We start from the raw sequence: 17,164 nt of genomic DNA, 5'->3' as shown, positions 1-17,164 counted from the left end.
GGCTGGGGAGGTCAAATCTGCAGTAAGCGTAGGGAGCTGCTGAGTTGGATGCTTCAGTGGCTACCCGTGGAGGTTTGGCAGATCTCATTGGCAGTGGGGCTTCCTGGAGCAGTGATGCCCCATGGAGCTCCACCTGCTTGGACTCTTAAATGAACAACAAATTACAACAAATAGGTTGGGCTTAAAGGGATAGGAGGGAAAGGAAGAGCTGAAAAAATTCATAATGCAAAGTTCCAGTGAAAAAGCAGCCTAAATTTAGAGATGGGGAGAGATCTGTGTGTGGTTTCGTGCACCTTTGTGGCCCCGACAGAAGGATGAAAGGGGAGGAAGCTGGAGAGTTTGCTTTTCAGAAGGGAGCTACAAAGCGGGGTCTGGTGAGATGACAGCGAAGGGCTGTCTGCTGCAACACGTATGTTTCTGGCGTGTCCCAGGCAAGAGGTGCGAGCTGTGTGACGATGCCTATTTTGGAGACCCGCTGGGCGAAAATGGTGCTGTGAGGCCTTGCCGCCTCTGCCAGTGCAACGACAACATCGATCCCAATGCCGTGGGGAACTGCGACCGCCAGACAGGCGAGTGCCTCAAGTGCATCTACAACACCGCCGGCTTCTACTGTGACCGCTGCAAAGACGGCTTCTTCGGGAATCCCCTGGCCCCCGATCCTGCGGACAAGTGCAGAGGTGAGAGATGGTTCTTGTTGCATTTAGAAATTTTTTTGTCACCAAGAGCTGCCACTTCCTGATGTGTCGTTAGGACAAAACATCAGGCTGTCGTTCCTGCCAGTCATCATGGCAGATGCATGGCTTTATCCTGATTTGGTGTTGTAGCTTGCTAAAATGCTTGTGTTTGTGGGTGCTTACTGCCATCGAAGCAAAAGCATTGTGTGATGCAGGGGCTGGGCTGCCACGTGTTTTGGATCCAGGCTCGTTTAGGGACTGGCTAGCAGTGTACTAACACCACAAGGGACTTCCAACTTTCTGCATATTTCCCCATCCCTTTTATTTTTGCAGCTTGTCACTGCAATCCCTATGGCACTGTGAATCAGCAGACGAGTTGCAATCAAGTGACCGGGCAGTGCAAGTGCCTCTCTCATGTCACTGGGAGGGACTGCAGCACCTGTGAGCCCGGCTTCTTCAACCTCCAGAGTGGACGCGGCTGTGAGAGGTGATGTTCACCTTGGCTTGGGGCAAAGAGCCTGGTTTTGGGTGGTCTGTGCCTACCTTGTGCAGGAAGGTGATGTTTGTCACAGTAACTGGTGTGCCTCGATGCTGCTATGGGTGGGGAAGAGGAGCAGGCAAGAAGGAGCTACAAAAGCTGTACAAAAAGCCTGACTTATAAATAGCTTTATAAATAGCTTTAAATCAGGGTTTTAAATAGAAAAGTGCCACATGACTGCATGATCGTTGGTAGCAGGGGCTCGTGGGTTCCTTTTTTTAGTGCAAGCACCAAGTGACCTTGCACAGGTCAAAGGCTCGGCACCTCGCCTCCTGCATCTCTACGGCAAGAGGAGTGACTTTTGGCACAGGGAAAGGTTGCGCTCCTTCAGAGAGGTTCCTTCACCCGTGCCTCCTCTCTGTGTCACCGCCTGACGTGTGGCTGCCTCTCCCAGGTGCAACTGCCACGCGCTGGGCTCCACCAACGGGCAGTGTGACATCCGAACCGGGCAGTGCGAGTGCCAGCCTGGTGTCGCCGGCCAGCGTTGCGACAGATGCGAGGTCAACCACTTTGGTTTTGGCTCCGAAGGCTGTAAACGTAAGTCTGAGAGGCTGGAGCAAGGCAGATGGGAAGGATGTCGCACAGTCAGCCTTGCCTTTGCTTTCCTCCTGTCTCTGGGAAGGTACTTTCTCACCTTGCTTTTCATCACAGCAGAAGTTGGCGCTTTTATGTCCACACCCCGTATGGTGATATTTGATCTCTGTACAATACCTTAATCCCCTTTTTCTTCTTTTTTTTAATTGGGTGTAGGAAAGGCTCCAATTTATTAGATACCTGCTTCTCTTCAGTGTAAATACATTCTCTCAATCTTGTCCTGCACTAGTCCTGTTTCCTCATGTGAAATCTCTGCACAGCTACTCTGCAAATGGCCTGAATATACAGATTCTGTCTTGAGAAGCAACAGAACTTATAAATGTGATTGAAAAACAGGATGATCCAAACTTTCCTCTTGATATCCTTGCCCGTAAAGAGCAGAAAATTTAACTGCAGTTGGTTACCATGAAATGGGATAGAAAATTACAACGCTTTGTGGGAGAGGCAGTAGCAACACTGTGAACACATGCAATGAATGCAGCATCCAGCTAGACAGAGTGTCCTGCTGTGCATAGAAACGCCCTGATGGGGAGCAGGGCTCCAGCTGTGGGTTTGTGCCCCGCTGTCTTGCAGAGTTTTTAGGGTACTGAGGATATGCTCTTACCCTGCGGGTTTTAGGGTATTTCTGCCTCTCCAGTCTGACTGAGGTTTAACTTCCCTGCAGCCTGCGACTGTGATCCCGAGGGTTCGCGCTCCCTGCAGTGCCAGGAGAACGGTCGCTGCGAGTGCAAGGAAGGCTTTGTGGGGAGCCGCTGCGACCAGTGTGAAGAGAACTATTTCTATAACCGCTCATGGCCAGGCTGCCAAGAGTGTCCGGCCTGTTACAGATTAGTGAAAGATAAGGTAAGGCCACGGTTGGTACCACTGGAGATGGTGGCACGTGCCTGCTTGTGCGGTGGCTTTTACACCCAGGGCTGGCTGATGCTTGCTGAAAGCAAGATGCTTTGCTCTGTGTCGTAGCTGTGCTCTGTCCCCCTTGCGTAGGTGGCAGAGCAACGAGAGAGGTTGCAGGAGCTGGAAAATCTTATAGCAAATCTGGGTACGGGAGACGAAACTGTAACCGATCAAGCCTTTGAAGAGAGGTTGAAGCAGGCAGAAAGAGATGTTATGGAGTTGCTTCAGGAAGCACAAAACAGCAAAGGTGAGTTGACCCGATCAGACATGGACCAATGTGAAATGAGCTCTTCGCTTGATGTTCCTGTTTCCTTTGGATGCAGCGTGTTTTATTTCAAGCCTATACCGTGCATCAGGAAAGACCGCTAGTTCAGATAGTGCTGAGACAGCGTATGTTGTTATCAAAACAACGGTGGCTGTGCTTTTATCCCTGCTGTTCTCCCGGTGGTCTCTGTTGTACATGCAAAGTAAAGCTCTGCCTTTAGCTCATACAGATGCAAGTATTTTATGTGTTACCCTCTTCTCCGGATGCAAAGGAGGTTTTTACTGACTTGTTAAACAAGCAGAACGCTTTCCAATATACTTACTTATTATGCTTATAAATTTGTTCAGACATCTTGGGATAAAGCAGTTCTTGTTGCGATGTCATCAGCAATCAGAATGAAGTCTCAAAATCCTGATGGCAAGCTTAATTATCCCACCATAAACTGTATAATGTTCTCAAAAGTGCTGTTGTGATGGCCTGTAGCTACTTTTCGTGTTACATTCTACTTCAAATTGCTTCTTGCGCTGTCACCTCTACCATAGGATGCCTGTGAGCAGGATGTTAAGCAATGTGACGGTGGTTTGTCCGTAGGGTCTTTTTAATGTATAAGCCGATGTGTGTTTTGGAGAAGAGCAACTTGAAGGCGGCTGCGGACTTTGCAGTAAAAGATGGTTCAGTGATTTCAGACCACTTTAGAAAAATCTGTCCCCTTTGCATGAAGCTGGGGAAGAAGCTGATGTGCATCTAATACTTGTGTTTTCTTGGGAAGATTCCTGCCAGTGGGAATGATCACTGAAGCTCTTCTTAGCTTTAGCTGAGGTAGCTTTATGCTGCCTGCTTGGCATCCGTGCCTAGATAAGTCACACGTAGGAGGGTGGGGATTGGAGAAAGGTGAGGGAATGGATTGGGTTTTGTGGTGGTGTTTATCATCTTTCTTTCCACCTCTTGGAATCATAAAATCATTTAAATTGGGAGAGACCCTTAAGATCATTGAGTCCAACTGTTAGCCTAGCACTGCCAAGTACACCACTAAACCATGTCCCTAAGCCACGCCTACGCGTCTTTTAAATACCTCCAGGGACGGTGACTCAACCACTTTCCTGGGAAGTCTGTTCCGGTGCCTGATAACCCTTTGGGTGAAGAAATTTTTCCTAATATCCAATCTAAACCTCCCCTGGCACAACTTGAGGCCATTTCCTCTTGTCCTATCATTTGCTACTCAGGAGAAGAGACTGACCCCTACCTCGCTACAACCCCTTTTCAGGTAGTTGCAGAGAGTGATAAGGTCTTCCCTCAGCCTCCTCTTCTCCAGACTAAACAATCCCAGTTCCCCCAGCTGCTCCTCATAAGACATCTGCTCTAGACCCTTCACCAGCCTCATTGCTCTTCCCTAAGAGGCAAGTTAAATGCAACAAAAACTACCTTTGCAGAAATCTGTGCACACCTGTAGCACTTAATTCTATTTTTCTACTTGATACGTAGTTTGTAGTATGTTTTTGAAATGTGTCATATGTTCATGTTCAATACTTAAGATGTGCTGCAAGGTCAAGGCAATGTAATTGGGAAAAATCTTAATTTTGGAGGCCTGTAGGCTTGTGCTTCATCTCTTAATAACGCTCTCACCTTTTCAAAAGTAATTGCCCCTGGTCATGAGGTTGCTTTTATGGCTCCATTATTAAGATATTGTTGTGGGGAGTTACCTGGTAGTTGAAAAATTTGGGCAAGTCTGATGGGCTCATAGGTCCTACAGATTGGAGAACCAAGACTCTATCCTGCCAGCTTTTGTCATCCCTTTGGTTTGGGGGGCAGTTTGGGTTGGGTTTGCTATTCCGCACATCTAGCTGCTCCGTATAGAGGCTGTGTCTCGCTCAGGACTAGCCACTATTGCCCAAAGAGGGGAACTAATGTAGAGCCCCTCTATTGCTCCATCTCTCTTACCTTCTAGGAGTTAAGCTAAAGAGAATTCACAAAGCAGATGTTTCATACCTCTTGAGGAACAGCTCTGTTGTCTTTTTTTAAGTCAGATAGAGGTGAAACATGATTCTGAACACAAAAATCCCCCACCAGAGTCAGTTCCAACATGCAGCAGGATTGTCTTAATAGTAGTTAATGACTTTTCATTTCTCATATTTGGTGCATATTCTGATGACGACTTTGATCTCAAGCTGACTGACTTACGAAACAGCTTTGCTGGTCCCTTTTCAATAGGGGATTAACCTACTGACATGTTGCCTGTCATGGTAAGCTGCTGCTCCAGTTTCTCTTCCTGCTGTAATTAATTTTCCTTCCTCTTTTTTATATTGTGTATTTCAGATGTAGATCAGGGGCTCATGGATCGTCTCAAAGACATCAACAACACGCTGGCGAGTCAGCTCAACAGGCTGAGGAACATCCAGGGCACAGTGCGGGAGACAGAGAACCTGGCGGAGCAAGCCCGGGTGCGGGTGGAGGACACCGAGGACCTGATCAGCTTAGCTTCCAATATGCTTGAGAAGGCAAAGATGGCAGCTGACAATGTGGTGAGTGTGCTGCCAAGATCCTGCATGGTTAGGAGACAGACTTTCCTTTCTGTGCCCTCTGGTCTGTTTCTCTGCTTGTTCTCTCTCATATAGCAAATTTGCTTTGGAAATATCTTCTCCCCTGCCCAAGATCATGCAAAATAAATAACAGAAGATCACCAGGGTCTGTCATAGATTCTATCTTAGCCCCTGCTCAAAGAAACCAATGTAAGAACCCCTAAATAAGTATCAGCACCTTTGTTTTTAGTGGATAACCTGTGGTGGAATCTGCATGGGCTTAAGAAAAAAAATACAGAGAAGTCAGAAGTAGGTTAGATACATCTCTAAGCATTTAGATCATGACAATAAATATTTAAAGCAAAGATGAATAAAAGATGAAAAAAGAGCTTTAAGGTGGGTTTGGGGGGTTTTTTTTCCTTTCTTTTTTTCCAGTCCATTACACCTCCGGAGTCAAGCGGGGACCCTAACAACATGACTCTATTGGCAGAAGAGGCCCGTAAGCTGGCTGAAAGGTAAGCTGTGGCAAGACACGCTCCTCACAGCCCGCATCAGGGCCCTGCTCTTCCCTACAAGGAAGAAGCAAAATTTAACTTGCTTGATAGGAAACACATGCCCTTTGCTGAGTAAGAGACTGGCACCGTGGGTGCATGTCTGTGTATCACTGAGGGCAAACACTAGACGTGAACGAGGGACATGTACAACCATAGCGGTGCCTTTCAGCTGATCTCATGGGCACTGCTGGAGTGATGCCTTGGTTGCAGAGATGGTCTCAAACAGCGTCTTCCATATGCAAATCTGGGTGAAGGAAGGAAAAGTAAGAGAGAGTGAAATCTGGAAGAGACAATAAAATCGGAATTAAGGATAGAAACCATTGGCTGATGATTCTAATGGCATTATTTTTCTTCTGTAATCTTGTCCAGGCACAAAAAAGAAGCTGATGAGATTGTTCGCATAGCCAAGGCAGCAAATGATACTTCCACAGAAGCGTATCACCTGCTGCTGAAGACCCTGGCTGGAGAGAACCAAACTGCAAATGACATTGATGAGCTCAACCAGAAGTGAGTCAGTAACAGAAAATAGTTTTTATTTCCTGGCTTTAGAGCAGTGCTTAAGACTAAGACGCCTTCTGTAACGTTGTATGCTTTGGGTTTTATGGGAGTTGTCTTTCAATTTCTTAACCTCTCTATTCTCATAGTAAGCTCTAAAAAAAAAAAATTTAGCGTAACTGGATCCTTGGGTTTTATTATTAGGTATAATCAAGCAAGGAACATCTCTCGAGACCTAGAGAAACAGGCCAACAAGGTGCTTGCAGAGGCAGAGGAAGCTGGAAACAAAGCCCTGCAGATCTACGCTAATCTCACCAGTCTGCCTACTGTGGATTCCACAGGGCTAGAGGTAAGTGCAGGAAGCATCACGTGCAGCATTTTCTAAAGATCAGTGAGGCTAAGCGTTATAGCAGTGTGCTAGGTTGCTGACATACATTGTGCATTTCAACTTTTACACAGGAGACTTGCATGCAGGAAGCTACATATGCAAAGCCCCTCCTCCCCCAGTCTCTGAAGGACAAAAAACTGAGTGAAATGTTGTTTACCAAACATCCTGGCTTGAACAGAGAAGTGCAAAAATTTCAGTTCTCTCCGAAGCCTGCAGAACTATTCCCTCTCCTGTGCTGACTGTACTGCAGCAGATTTTCTTGCATATATAACTGTTTGCAACCTCTGTCCTTCGTTGCACTGACCCTCATGGTATTCAGAGCTTTGAGGGCAAAGTTACAACTGTGGTTGTGAGAGACGGAACCCATTGTAGCTTCTGCCTGTTTGACTGTTAGGAACTATATCGTGTTTTGCCAGCTGTTCTGAAATTCTTTAATGTTCAGGAATCTGCCTTTGTTTCTGATTTCCACCTGCAGAATGAAGCAAATAAGATCAAGAAGGAAGCGGAGGAGTTAGATCAGCTAATTGCCAGGAAGCTGAAAGATTATGAGGACTTGAGAGAAGACATGAAAGGAAAAGAGCTAGAAGTAAAGAACCTCTTGGAGAAAGGGAAGACGGAGCAGCAGGTTAGTTCGGTTTTGTGCAGGCTTTTTGTTCCCTGGAAAAAAACAAAGGAAAACAAGTAACTGGACAGATAGGAAAGATTCTTACTCATTCTGAGCACTGCTTGTTACTTTCAAGAATGCTGAAGAATGGTCCTGGAAAGGAGATGCAAAAAGCTGGTAAAAGCAATGGCTCGAGGCTATATGGGAGAATAGGGCGATGTTTGCCAGGTATGGTGTCGTCTTTGTATTCAGAACAGTATTCCAAAAGTACCTAAATTCACCTGGTTTCAGAGGAAGCATTACCGCTCAGGGATGAACGCTGTTCTGTATGGCATTGGTGTTTCAGGCTGAGCAATGCCTTTTGATTCACCTAGATGGTTGTCCTTCAAAAGGTAAGAATACATTGATACGTGTCCTGTCTCCTTAGACTGCAGACCAGCTCTTGGCTCGAGCAGATGCAGCGAAAGCCCTGGCTGAAGAAGCTGCTCGGAAGGGCAATGGCACACTACAAGAGGCTAATACCATTCTCAGCAACCTGAAAGGTAAAGAGAAAGCACTTGCAGTGAATCCTTCAATTCCTGTGTGACAAGTCTCTTGGCAGTAGGGTATCTTGGTTAAACGGGCCACGCTATTGCCAGTACCTGAGTGTTGGGTGGGTTCTTTGCCTTTTTTTTTTTTTCTTTAAAGAAAAATAGAAATGTTTTCAGTGACTAGAAATCTCCTTTTGTTTAAGTTCCTTACTTAATGTCAGAAGACGTGTAATAGGGAGAGCTGCAAGCATATACCCCACCCCCCTCTCCAATTTGCAATTTGTCCCTCTGATATCAAGGTGGCAAAACCTGGATAGCTTGGTCAAAGAAGCATCCCAAGGCTCTTCTGGAGCAAGTGATAAGAATCTCCTTTGCCCTTTCTTAGATTTTGATAAGCGGGTGAATGATAACAAGACAGCAGCAGAGGAGGCGCTGAAGAAGATTCCTGCCATTACCCAGACCATTGCTGAAGCCAACAACAAGACGCGCCAGGCAGAGCTGGCGCTTGGCAGTGCTGCTGCTGATGCCCGCGAAGCCAAGACTAAAGCAGATGATGCTGAGAAAATCGCCGGTTCTGTTCAGAAGGTGAGTCCTTTGTGGTTCTGAAGCCACCCTCCCGAGATATTGGTGTGTAACTTCATAAACCCCTCTGTTGCAGTGTTTCCTGGTGAGCCCCACGTGCTTTCTGCTCTCTTCCCCACTACGGGATGCAAAATGTGGCAGTATAGGAAATTGGTGCATTTTAATGAAAAGGATTGAAGGAAGTTCTGCACCTTCACCACCTTTTTTCATCCTGTTCCCCGTGTTGGCTGTAGAGTGCTGCTGCTACCAAAGCCGAAGCTGACAAGACTTTCGCCGATGTAACGGGGCTGGCCAAAGAAGTGGATGACATGATGAAGCAGCTACAGGATGCAGAAAAAGAGCTGAAGCGGAAGCAAGATGATGCTGAGCAGGATATGATGATGGCAGGCATGGTAAGTAATGCTGGCAGGTGGCAAGAGTGGCAAGAAACTGCCTTCTCCCTGCTGTCCTCTTGCACTGGGTCCAGCTAGTGTTCAGTCTCTTTCAAGCTTTAAATGGGATTGAAAACGTGCAACGAGCAAAAGAGCTCGTCTGGTGGCATTAGCATAGGTTCCCTGTGGAATTTGAGAGCCAGTTTTCTTAATGCAACACTTTTCTTTTAACTGCAACCTGACTGTAGCCCTATTGAATCTGTTCTGACTTTTCCTGCAAAATCCTGCTCAGTTATCAGGGATCCCCATCCTGAAATAATCAGAAAACTTATTATTTGAAGGTTGTCAGGCCTTCTGTCAGCACTGTGATAAAGATCTCAGTGCAGGGGTGTTATCCTGGAGAGAGGAGCCAGGGATGTGTGTGACTAACTGCTTGGGCAGACGTGTGAGGAGGAGAGGCAATGGTTTCGTAATCCCTTCAGCCTTTTTTCTTTTTTTTTTTTTTTTAATACCCTGCAGGCCTCGCAGGCTGCCCAGGAGGCAGAAGACAACGCAAGAAAAGCGAAGAACTCTGTGAACAGCTTGCTTGCCGTCATTAATGATCTGCTCGATCAATTAGGTAAGGCTGTTCTCAATATGCCTTATGCCTTTGAATGTTTTCCTGCTGCCTGACGTCGCAGTGCTAGCAGCTGGGGTGGTGTGCTGGCTTCCCTGCCGGTGCTGTGCCACGAATCAAATGGGTCTCTTCACTTCTAGAAATGGGGTTTGCGTGTTCTCAGCAAGGGTTTTTGTTTGGTTTTTCCCCCCCGGGGTGGCCTTGAAGCTTGTTGTGCACTGTTCGGTGCCGCTTTTCTGTGAGCTGAGGACTGTTGTTGAGGCAGTAAAGGTGTAACTTGTTTGGTTGGTCCTGTTTTAAATGCTGTTTCTAATGCAGAGAGTGCCTGATGGAGGTCTTGGTATGGGCTCAGCTGTGTTGATGCACCGGTTTTGGGTGCTTAAAGTTTTGTTTTTTTTTTTTTAATGGACTTCGCTGTTTGCTTCTGGCTTTTCAGGGCAACTGGAGACAGTGGACTTGAACAAACTGAATGAGATTGAGAGTACCCTGAACAGTGCCAAAGACCAGATGAAAGATAGCAATCTGGACCAGAAAGTCTCTTTCCTTGAGAGAGAAGCCAGGAAGCAAGACGATGCGATACAGGCCTACAATAGGGACATTGAAGAGATCCTGAAGGACATTAGCAACCTGGAAGACATCAAGAAGACCTTGCCATCTGGCTGTTTTAACACCCCGTCCATTGAGAAACCCTAAGGGTGCACTGGGGTGGGGGGTATTCCTCCGGTGAGTGGTGGAGCAGAGGTTTGGCTATGGAGTGCCTTAACACACATTACCTTCTTCAAATCCCCAACTCTTTGCTGCTCACAGCCACTGTTTTCTTTTCAAATCAGGATAAGTTGAAAGTTCTTTGGTTTTTTTTTGTTTTGTTTTGTTTTTTTTAAGAGAAGCAAATTAAATATCCGTCTTTGGGCATCGAGGGGGTTTTTTATATAAACTGTCTTCCTGAGCACTCTGCCTTTGCCCCTCTGTCAGACACAGTTTCCCTTTGATTAGCACAAGGATGAGAGATGCTCTGGACTCTTTATACTGTGGTTCAGAAATAACCATGTGAGCTGTATACAGCAAGGCAAAACTAACCCTACTTTTTCTCTTCTCCCCTCGACTGTAAAATCCTCAGTCCTGGAGCTCTCTGTCCCTATGAAGGAAGGGGATGGCTACCAAAGTATTACTGTAATGGCCAGTATAGCTGCACTCACTCAGATGCCTCTTCCCAGCTTCTAACCCTGTGAATTTTTTTTTTTTTTAATCGTTAACTAGTGGCCAATTGACAGCATTGGTAGCCTTTGACAAAATAGCCGAAGCCTCTTTCTGAAATGCTTTCTGTGATGATGCATCGCTCTGAGAAAAACGCAGCCTCTGAGAGGAGCTCTTTGGGAAGATGAGATACTGGTGGAAGGGTAGGTCTTTACTGGTGGAGTGGTAGGTCTTGCCAGCCCCGCTCCTGGTCTGTGAAGTTTTGGGTCTGGTCTGTAAGCAGCTACCTGCTGGGTAGTCCAGGCTGGGGAGCGTGGAAGCCATGAGCTGCGTTCCCCTCGGTAGGTGTTGCTATTGAATTGCCAGAGGATCATCTTCTTTAGGCTGCGAATGTCTGATTGACAGATTAGTTTGCTCAAGCAGGAAAAGTCTTGCTGAAGAGGAGAGCTGCCATCCAGAGAGCTCTGACAGCTGCGCTGGCCTTCATGCTGAATGTCTTTGGGTGGGGAAGGAAGAGGATGTGCAGGTGGAAATGAAAAGGTATTTCTCCCCATCTTCTTCCTGGAGGAGGACAGTGGCATTTTTTATATCTCCTGGCATCGCTCTTGCCTTTTGCCTGTCTTAACCTTGCAGAAAGAGCTGGACTTTACCAGTGCCCTCCTTTCTTTTTGCCTACCGATCTCCCGGTCACCCTAATGCCACCACAGCACAGCGACTTGAGGCCAGGCTCGGGTGGCAATTCTGCCTTTCACACCGCTGCTGCCACCTCCGCGGCAGGCTCCTTCCCCAGGTAGTGCTTCCCAGCTGCTTACTGGTGCTGGGTGGGAGTGGCGGGGAGCCCCTCGCTCCCCCTCCGGCCCTCTTCTGAGACAAGAGCATCCTCTGCGGCTTCCTCCTTGCCTCCAGCCTGGCACCCCCCGCCCCCTCCCTGAGATCCAGTATATATCTATCCTTAAACACTATGCAACTTCGTACGTTTGCGTAGCGGGGAAGAAATTATTATCTGACACACACTGGTGCTATTAATTATTTCAAATTTATATTTTTTGTGTGAATGTGATTTTTTTTTTTTTGTTTTTTTTTTTTTTAATCATGATTACAGTGTGAGGAAGTCTCTCGTGTGTGCGTATGTGTGTGTAAATATACTCAGCCATATTTCCAGAGTGGCACAGCCTGGCCTCCTCTATGTGCTTTCCCCTATGGCCATCGAGGCGCGTGGACCGTATATCGCTTCTCTCCGTATTATTCCCTTAGCGCTCAGTGTTTCTCCTAGCTGGGCTCCTGCTTTCTTCCCTCTCCCGTATCCTCAGCACCCATACGGGCGTCAGCAATAACCGCTTTGCCCGTTGGGTGGACGCTTTCTCGCCCTCCCTCCAAAGCCAGCCCTGATGCGTGGTGTTCGCAGCACCCCATCCTTGTGTCCTTGTCCCCCAGGACGTTGTGCCAGGAGGAGGGTGGGGGCTGTGGCTGTGCAGCTGGGCTGGGAGGAGCGGTAGTGCTGTCGGGAGACCGGACCCAGCGTTGAGGTGGTCGGAGAGCTGGATTTGGGGACGTCTTGATACCACTGTGCGAGGTGGGAGGCTTGGTGCACCCTCGGGAACAGCGCTGCTGGGCGGGGGGGTGTTCCCAGCAAACCCCGCATCGCTCTTATACCCCTTCTCTTAGAGATTCTTACAATTCACCAGCTCGGGATTTCCCCCTGCAAACACACCTAGTAGCCGGAGGAGAGCTTACCTGTGCTGGCCCACGCGCGTGGGGCGTTGAGGTCGGTGTCGTGGCCGGCTGCTCTGGTCAGATGGCTGGCTGTAACCGCATCACCTCTGCCAAGGCTGTGAGAAGAGCAGATGCGAAGATGCACGCATGCCCTGGCTGACCTCAGGCCTAAGGTTTCCTGCTTTCTTCTCTCTCTTTTTTTTTTTTTTAAGCTGTTTTTAACAGAATTTTATTTTTAAATAAAAAAAAAATCTTTATAAGCGATCTCTTAATCACTACTGCATTACAGCCATTATTCATTGTATAAGTCCAGTTATTTCTTTACGTAATGTGATGACGCGACAGCTGCTGGTGGAGTGCTGGATGTCACGGGCAACGCGTGACAGTCCCTTCATCACCTTAGTCCTGACTGTGGCCCCCTCAGTACGTGCCTTCACTCCAGCTTTTTGCCTTAATCTGTGGTCTTGCTGTCTGGGGCGGTGAACAAAATGCAACACTTGCAGTTTTTATGTATAAAACAGTATTTCTTATTTATAATAAAGTCTGAATATTTGTAACCCCTTATACCTTGGCATTCTTTGGAGTATTGCTTTTTTTCGAGGCGGGGAGGGATGTTGATGTTTTGGGGGGATGTGTCTCGGTTATAAGGTTTGCCTCTTGCTTAATTAATCAGATGAGCTGGATTGGGGCGGGGAGAAAGGGAAGAGTAATGTGGAGACTCATGTGGTGGGCGGCAGATGGCCACAGTGGTGATGGTTTCTCCCCGCATCCACTGGTCCGTTGGCATGGCTACAATGAATTTTATCCTCTCGGTTTTCCATGCCTTAAAAAAAAGAAGATGGTGGTGTTGGAGCTGATGCTGCTGGAGCTGCGCTGTCCTCCTGGAAAGCCCTGGGGGACTTGGGGGTTGTTTCTTTGCGATGTAAGGGTAAGTCCTTTCTGCTTTCTCGAAGGGCTTCTGGGAAGAAAAACCCTAAATAAATAATCTGAAATTTCTCTGCCGGGAACTGCCATAAATCTGGGTATTCTGTGTTGTTCCGTGGGTCCTGTCTGTCAGAGCCCAGGAGAAATTTTATTGTGAAATTTTAGGTTTTTAGTGTCGGGAGAGATTAGTGTGATAGCAGACAGGGCAGTTCTGCAATCACACCCGTCTTACAGCTGCAGACTGGGTTTCTTTTATTTTTCTCAGCAGAGGAAAATGCACGTGTCTCATTAACTTGCATCAGAGCTAATCCCTTCTCAAGTGGTAAGTTCTTTTCATTATTTGTTTAATTTCAGGTTGTCTAGCTTCGGCCTTTTGTTCTTCAGCTATAACTGCTGAAAATAATTTATTTTCTAAAATACCCTTTTTTTTTTTTTTTGCCAACATTGCTGTTGAGCATATCCTGGCTGGTAAAATCTGTCCAATATATCAGCTGGACCTGTCCGATGTTTCAGTTGGGGAGCTCTGCTGGGTGGTGGGATGGTGCTGATCTTGCATGGGCTGTAGCTTGACATGGAACCTCTCACCGTTTTGGGGCTAAAATACTCAGCTTAGGAAGGGAGTCTGTGCCCTTTATTCTGTCCTTAGGTCACACAGCATCAGTGCTTGTCCTGTGAAGCCTGGGCAAAATCCCAAATCAAGGTGAAGCTTTAGGCTTCTGTAGATTCAGGCTGAGTCTCTGAAAAATGAGCATAAAGGAGTTTTTTAAGGGCAACGTGCTCCTCTCCGCTGCAGGGAGGAGCAGACCCGAGGAAGCATGAGAACTGCTGCTTCCAGCTCACTGAAGTGGTCTCTTCATGTTTTGAAGTCCAGGCAGAAACACCTTCCTCAGGGTCTCTGCTCAGCGTGGGCTGAGCTTGACCTTGGGGTGGAAGAGGAGGAACCTTGCTGAGGAGTGACCGAGCCGTGCTCTGGTGGCTTTCTTCTCTGATTTCCAGTGGCTTTTCTCACTGTCCAAGCTCCGTCCTCTCTCCTGTGCCCTCTGGAGCAGAGAGGCTGGCGGCGGGTGGGCAGGCGGCAATGGGAAGGACTTGGCCAGAGCAGCACTGCTTGTCTGACGGGGTCTTTGCAGTTGGGTAAACATTTTTGGGGCGCTTCTCCCCGCAGCAAGAGAGCTGCTTTCAGGAGGGGGGGCTTGGAGGTTGAAGGCTTCATTGAGTTTGGGGGCCTCATGGGCTGCTCTGGGGAGGCTGAAGTTCAGAGGAGCTGACCTTGTGAGGCTGCTGAGCCAGGTTTTCGCTCTTCTGGGGAGGGTGAGGTATTGGCAGAAGACGGGAGGAGCTGGGAGCGACTGCCTGGAGGAGGCAGCTCTAGCGTTGCCCCTTGGATCTGGTGAGGAAGAGGACGAACGGCTGTCGAGCGCTGAGCCGGTGGTGGCCCGTGCTCCCCGCCTACAGCTGCGGCACCTCGGACGGCGTTTGCCTAGGCAGCCACTGGACCCCTGCCTTCGGCGTGCCCCCGTCCCGGGAGCGTCGGGGATGCCACGTAACGAACCCCACCGAGGCCCCCAGAGGCCACCGGCGTGTCTGTCCGTCCGTCCCATGCCCTCGCGGGTACGGGCAGGGCACAGGCGAGGCGAGGCCAGACACGACGGCGCTTCCTCGCTCTGCCGCCGCCGCCCGGCCCTGCCCTGCTTGCTCACCGCCGCCGCCGTGACCCGGGCGGGGCTGCGCTTCCCCGCGACCCCCAGCGTCCCGCTGCCTGCCTGCCCCCCTGCCTGCCCCCCTGCCTGCCCCCCTGCCTGCCCCCCTGCCTGCCCCCCTGCCTGCCCCCCTGCCTGCCCCGGCAGAGCCTCTGCTCGGGTCTCCTCTGGGCCGGGTGGTCCCGGCTGAGCGAGGGCTGCCCTGAGCTCTCTAACTGAAAACAGCCGTAAAACCAAAATGTCCCGGGAGGCCATGTCTCCTGAAGGAAGCCCACGTGTTCCTGAGCAAGGGGAGATGCAGTCCTTTATTTATTTAAAGGATCAAGCGGTAATGTCACCGTGCTTTAAATCCCAGGTTGTAACACAGATCCGCTCCCCAGGAACGGCGCCGTACCAGGGAACCACCTCCGCGCCGGCACAGGGAAGGTGGCTCGGTGTGCTGGCCCTAAGCCTGCTTTGAGAAGCCCAGGGCACCCGTCTGGCGAAGGAGGGACCGAAGTCCAGGCTCTGCTGCTGTCCGTGAGTTTGGTGACACCGGCACGGCAGGATTCCTTATTTTCCATACCGAGGAGATCCCGGGTGGCAGGAGAAGGGTCTGCTGCCGGACTGGAGGAGAGAATCCTCAGGCTGGAAGAGGCTGGTGGTGAGCGGGTACGTGCGGGCGGCGGCGGAGGGAAGGACAGCGAGCAAGCGAACAGAACATCGCTGGGGATAAGCCGCTTCTCAACCAAGCCCGAAGGAGAAGTGAGGCCGCCCGCAGAAGCAGCCCAGGGCCGGGGTTGCAGGAGGATGCTGCAGCCCAGAAGGTCCCTTGCGGAGGAAGGCTTGGGGCTGCCAGGGACAGGCTGGGCTGCAAGGACACGTACAACATCCTGGTGTCGTTTATCTGTCATGAGCCACCAAAATGGGTTTTCTCCCTTGGTTACATCAACAAAGCTATTGCTTTGGGGCTTTCACACATCCGTCGCTTGCTACCGACAGCCATCGGCAAAATTCAGATGATTGTGTGGATCCGGACTCCCTTTGGAGTGGTTAATTCTGCCAGGGCCACCTCCTCAAGGACTGGTTAAACTTGCCAGCCGCTGCAGTGGTCTCCTTGCTGTAGCGGCTTTCTTAGTCCTGTTATGAAGAGCGACCGTAGGATATCTTCAGAAGGACAGTTTTCACCTGGCGGACTAAAAGACCCAGGTTCCCCAGTGAAGAAATGCTGATTTGTTGCAATGTCTGATGAGCGCTGCTCTTCATCGTGCCTCCTGTCGCTTACACTTCCGCTCGCCCTAAGAGGTAATATTTCCCTTAACCGTGTTCATGAGACACCTTCTCTAAACGGTAGCGGTGGGTTGCAATGGGCAACGTTTGCTCTGTGGAGGGTGGTGGGGCATCGGTTTGTTCCAGATCTGGTGCGTTTAGAAAACCAGGGCCCCAGAAAATGTATTTTTGGGTAGCCTCATGCGTGCATTCATGCGGTTTTCAGAGATGATCTTGAAGGATGATGGAGGATGACGACGAGGTAAGAGTAACCTAAGTAAATATGCAGAAGTGACTGGAGAGCAAGCTGTTTTTTTTGTTTGCAAAAGTGAAGGGGTGGGGTGATAACGGTGAGATAGAAGGGATGACATGAAGGAGCCAGGTAAGGGAAAAGCTTTCTGATGGCGAGAGCTGGTCTTCCAAGAGAGTAATCAGCCAAGGACTCGGGCTGGGCAAGGTTCAAGGGGACTGCTGTACTGATAACGCTGCCGGAGGAGATGAGTTTCCTGGGAAGAGGGCTGTCAGCGGGTAGGAAGGACGAAGCAAAGGTGTTTGGGGCAAATGATGTACTTCAGAGCAGAAGGGATTAAGTGTGTTTCATTAGAGGAATAAGCAGACCTAAGAACTGTCAAATCGGTGGGAACACCGTAAGCGGCTTTGTCTCGCTACTTAAAAAAATAGTAACTAAAAAAAATAAAAATCAAATAAGACAACTTTGGGTGCCAAAACCCAAGGTGCCACCAGCATGTTCATGAAGCTGGGTT

At 49.0% G+C, this 17,164-nt stretch overlaps 1 protein-coding gene across 1 annotated transcript in view; it reads left to right on the top strand.

Moving 5' to 3' along the window:
- LAMC1 (laminin subunit gamma 1) overlaps positions 1–11,202 on the top strand; it is a gene marked incomplete at its 5' end in the record, with an annotated part of 68,583 nt that extends 57,381 nt beyond the window's left edge. The window contains 15 exons of the mRNA XM_082003018.1: positions 432–677; positions 1,008–1,161; positions 1,607–1,749; positions 2,471–2,649; positions 2,791–2,947; positions 5,279–5,484; positions 5,917–5,996; positions 6,405–6,542; positions 6,735–6,879; positions 7,394–7,543; positions 7,950–8,064; positions 8,438–8,637; positions 8,868–9,026; positions 9,525–9,624; positions 10,058–11,202. Coding sequence (XP_081859144.1) covers positions 432–677; positions 1,008–1,161; positions 1,607–1,749; positions 2,471–2,649; positions 2,791–2,947; positions 5,279–5,484; positions 5,917–5,996; positions 6,405–6,542; positions 6,735–6,879; positions 7,394–7,543; positions 7,950–8,064; positions 8,438–8,637; positions 8,868–9,026; positions 9,525–9,624; positions 10,058–10,314 — 2,429 coding nt within the window. The 3' untranslated portion in view covers positions 10,315–11,202. The remainder of the gene's footprint in view (positions 1–431; positions 678–1,007; positions 1,162–1,606; positions 1,750–2,470; positions 2,650–2,790; positions 2,948–5,278; positions 5,485–5,916; positions 5,997–6,404; positions 6,543–6,734; positions 6,880–7,393; positions 7,544–7,949; positions 8,065–8,437; positions 8,638–8,867; positions 9,027–9,524; positions 9,625–10,057) is intronic.
- Positions 11,203–17,164: the final 5,962 nt, after the last annotated feature.

This window comes from Phaethon aethereus (assembly GCF_964289735.1).
Source record: "Phaethon aethereus genome assembly, chromosome: 8".
Taxonomy (NCBI): domain Eukaryota; kingdom Metazoa; phylum Chordata; class Aves; order Phaethontiformes; family Phaethontidae; genus Phaethon; species Phaethon aethereus.
This window is presented reverse-complemented; position numbering and strand designations above follow the sequence as displayed.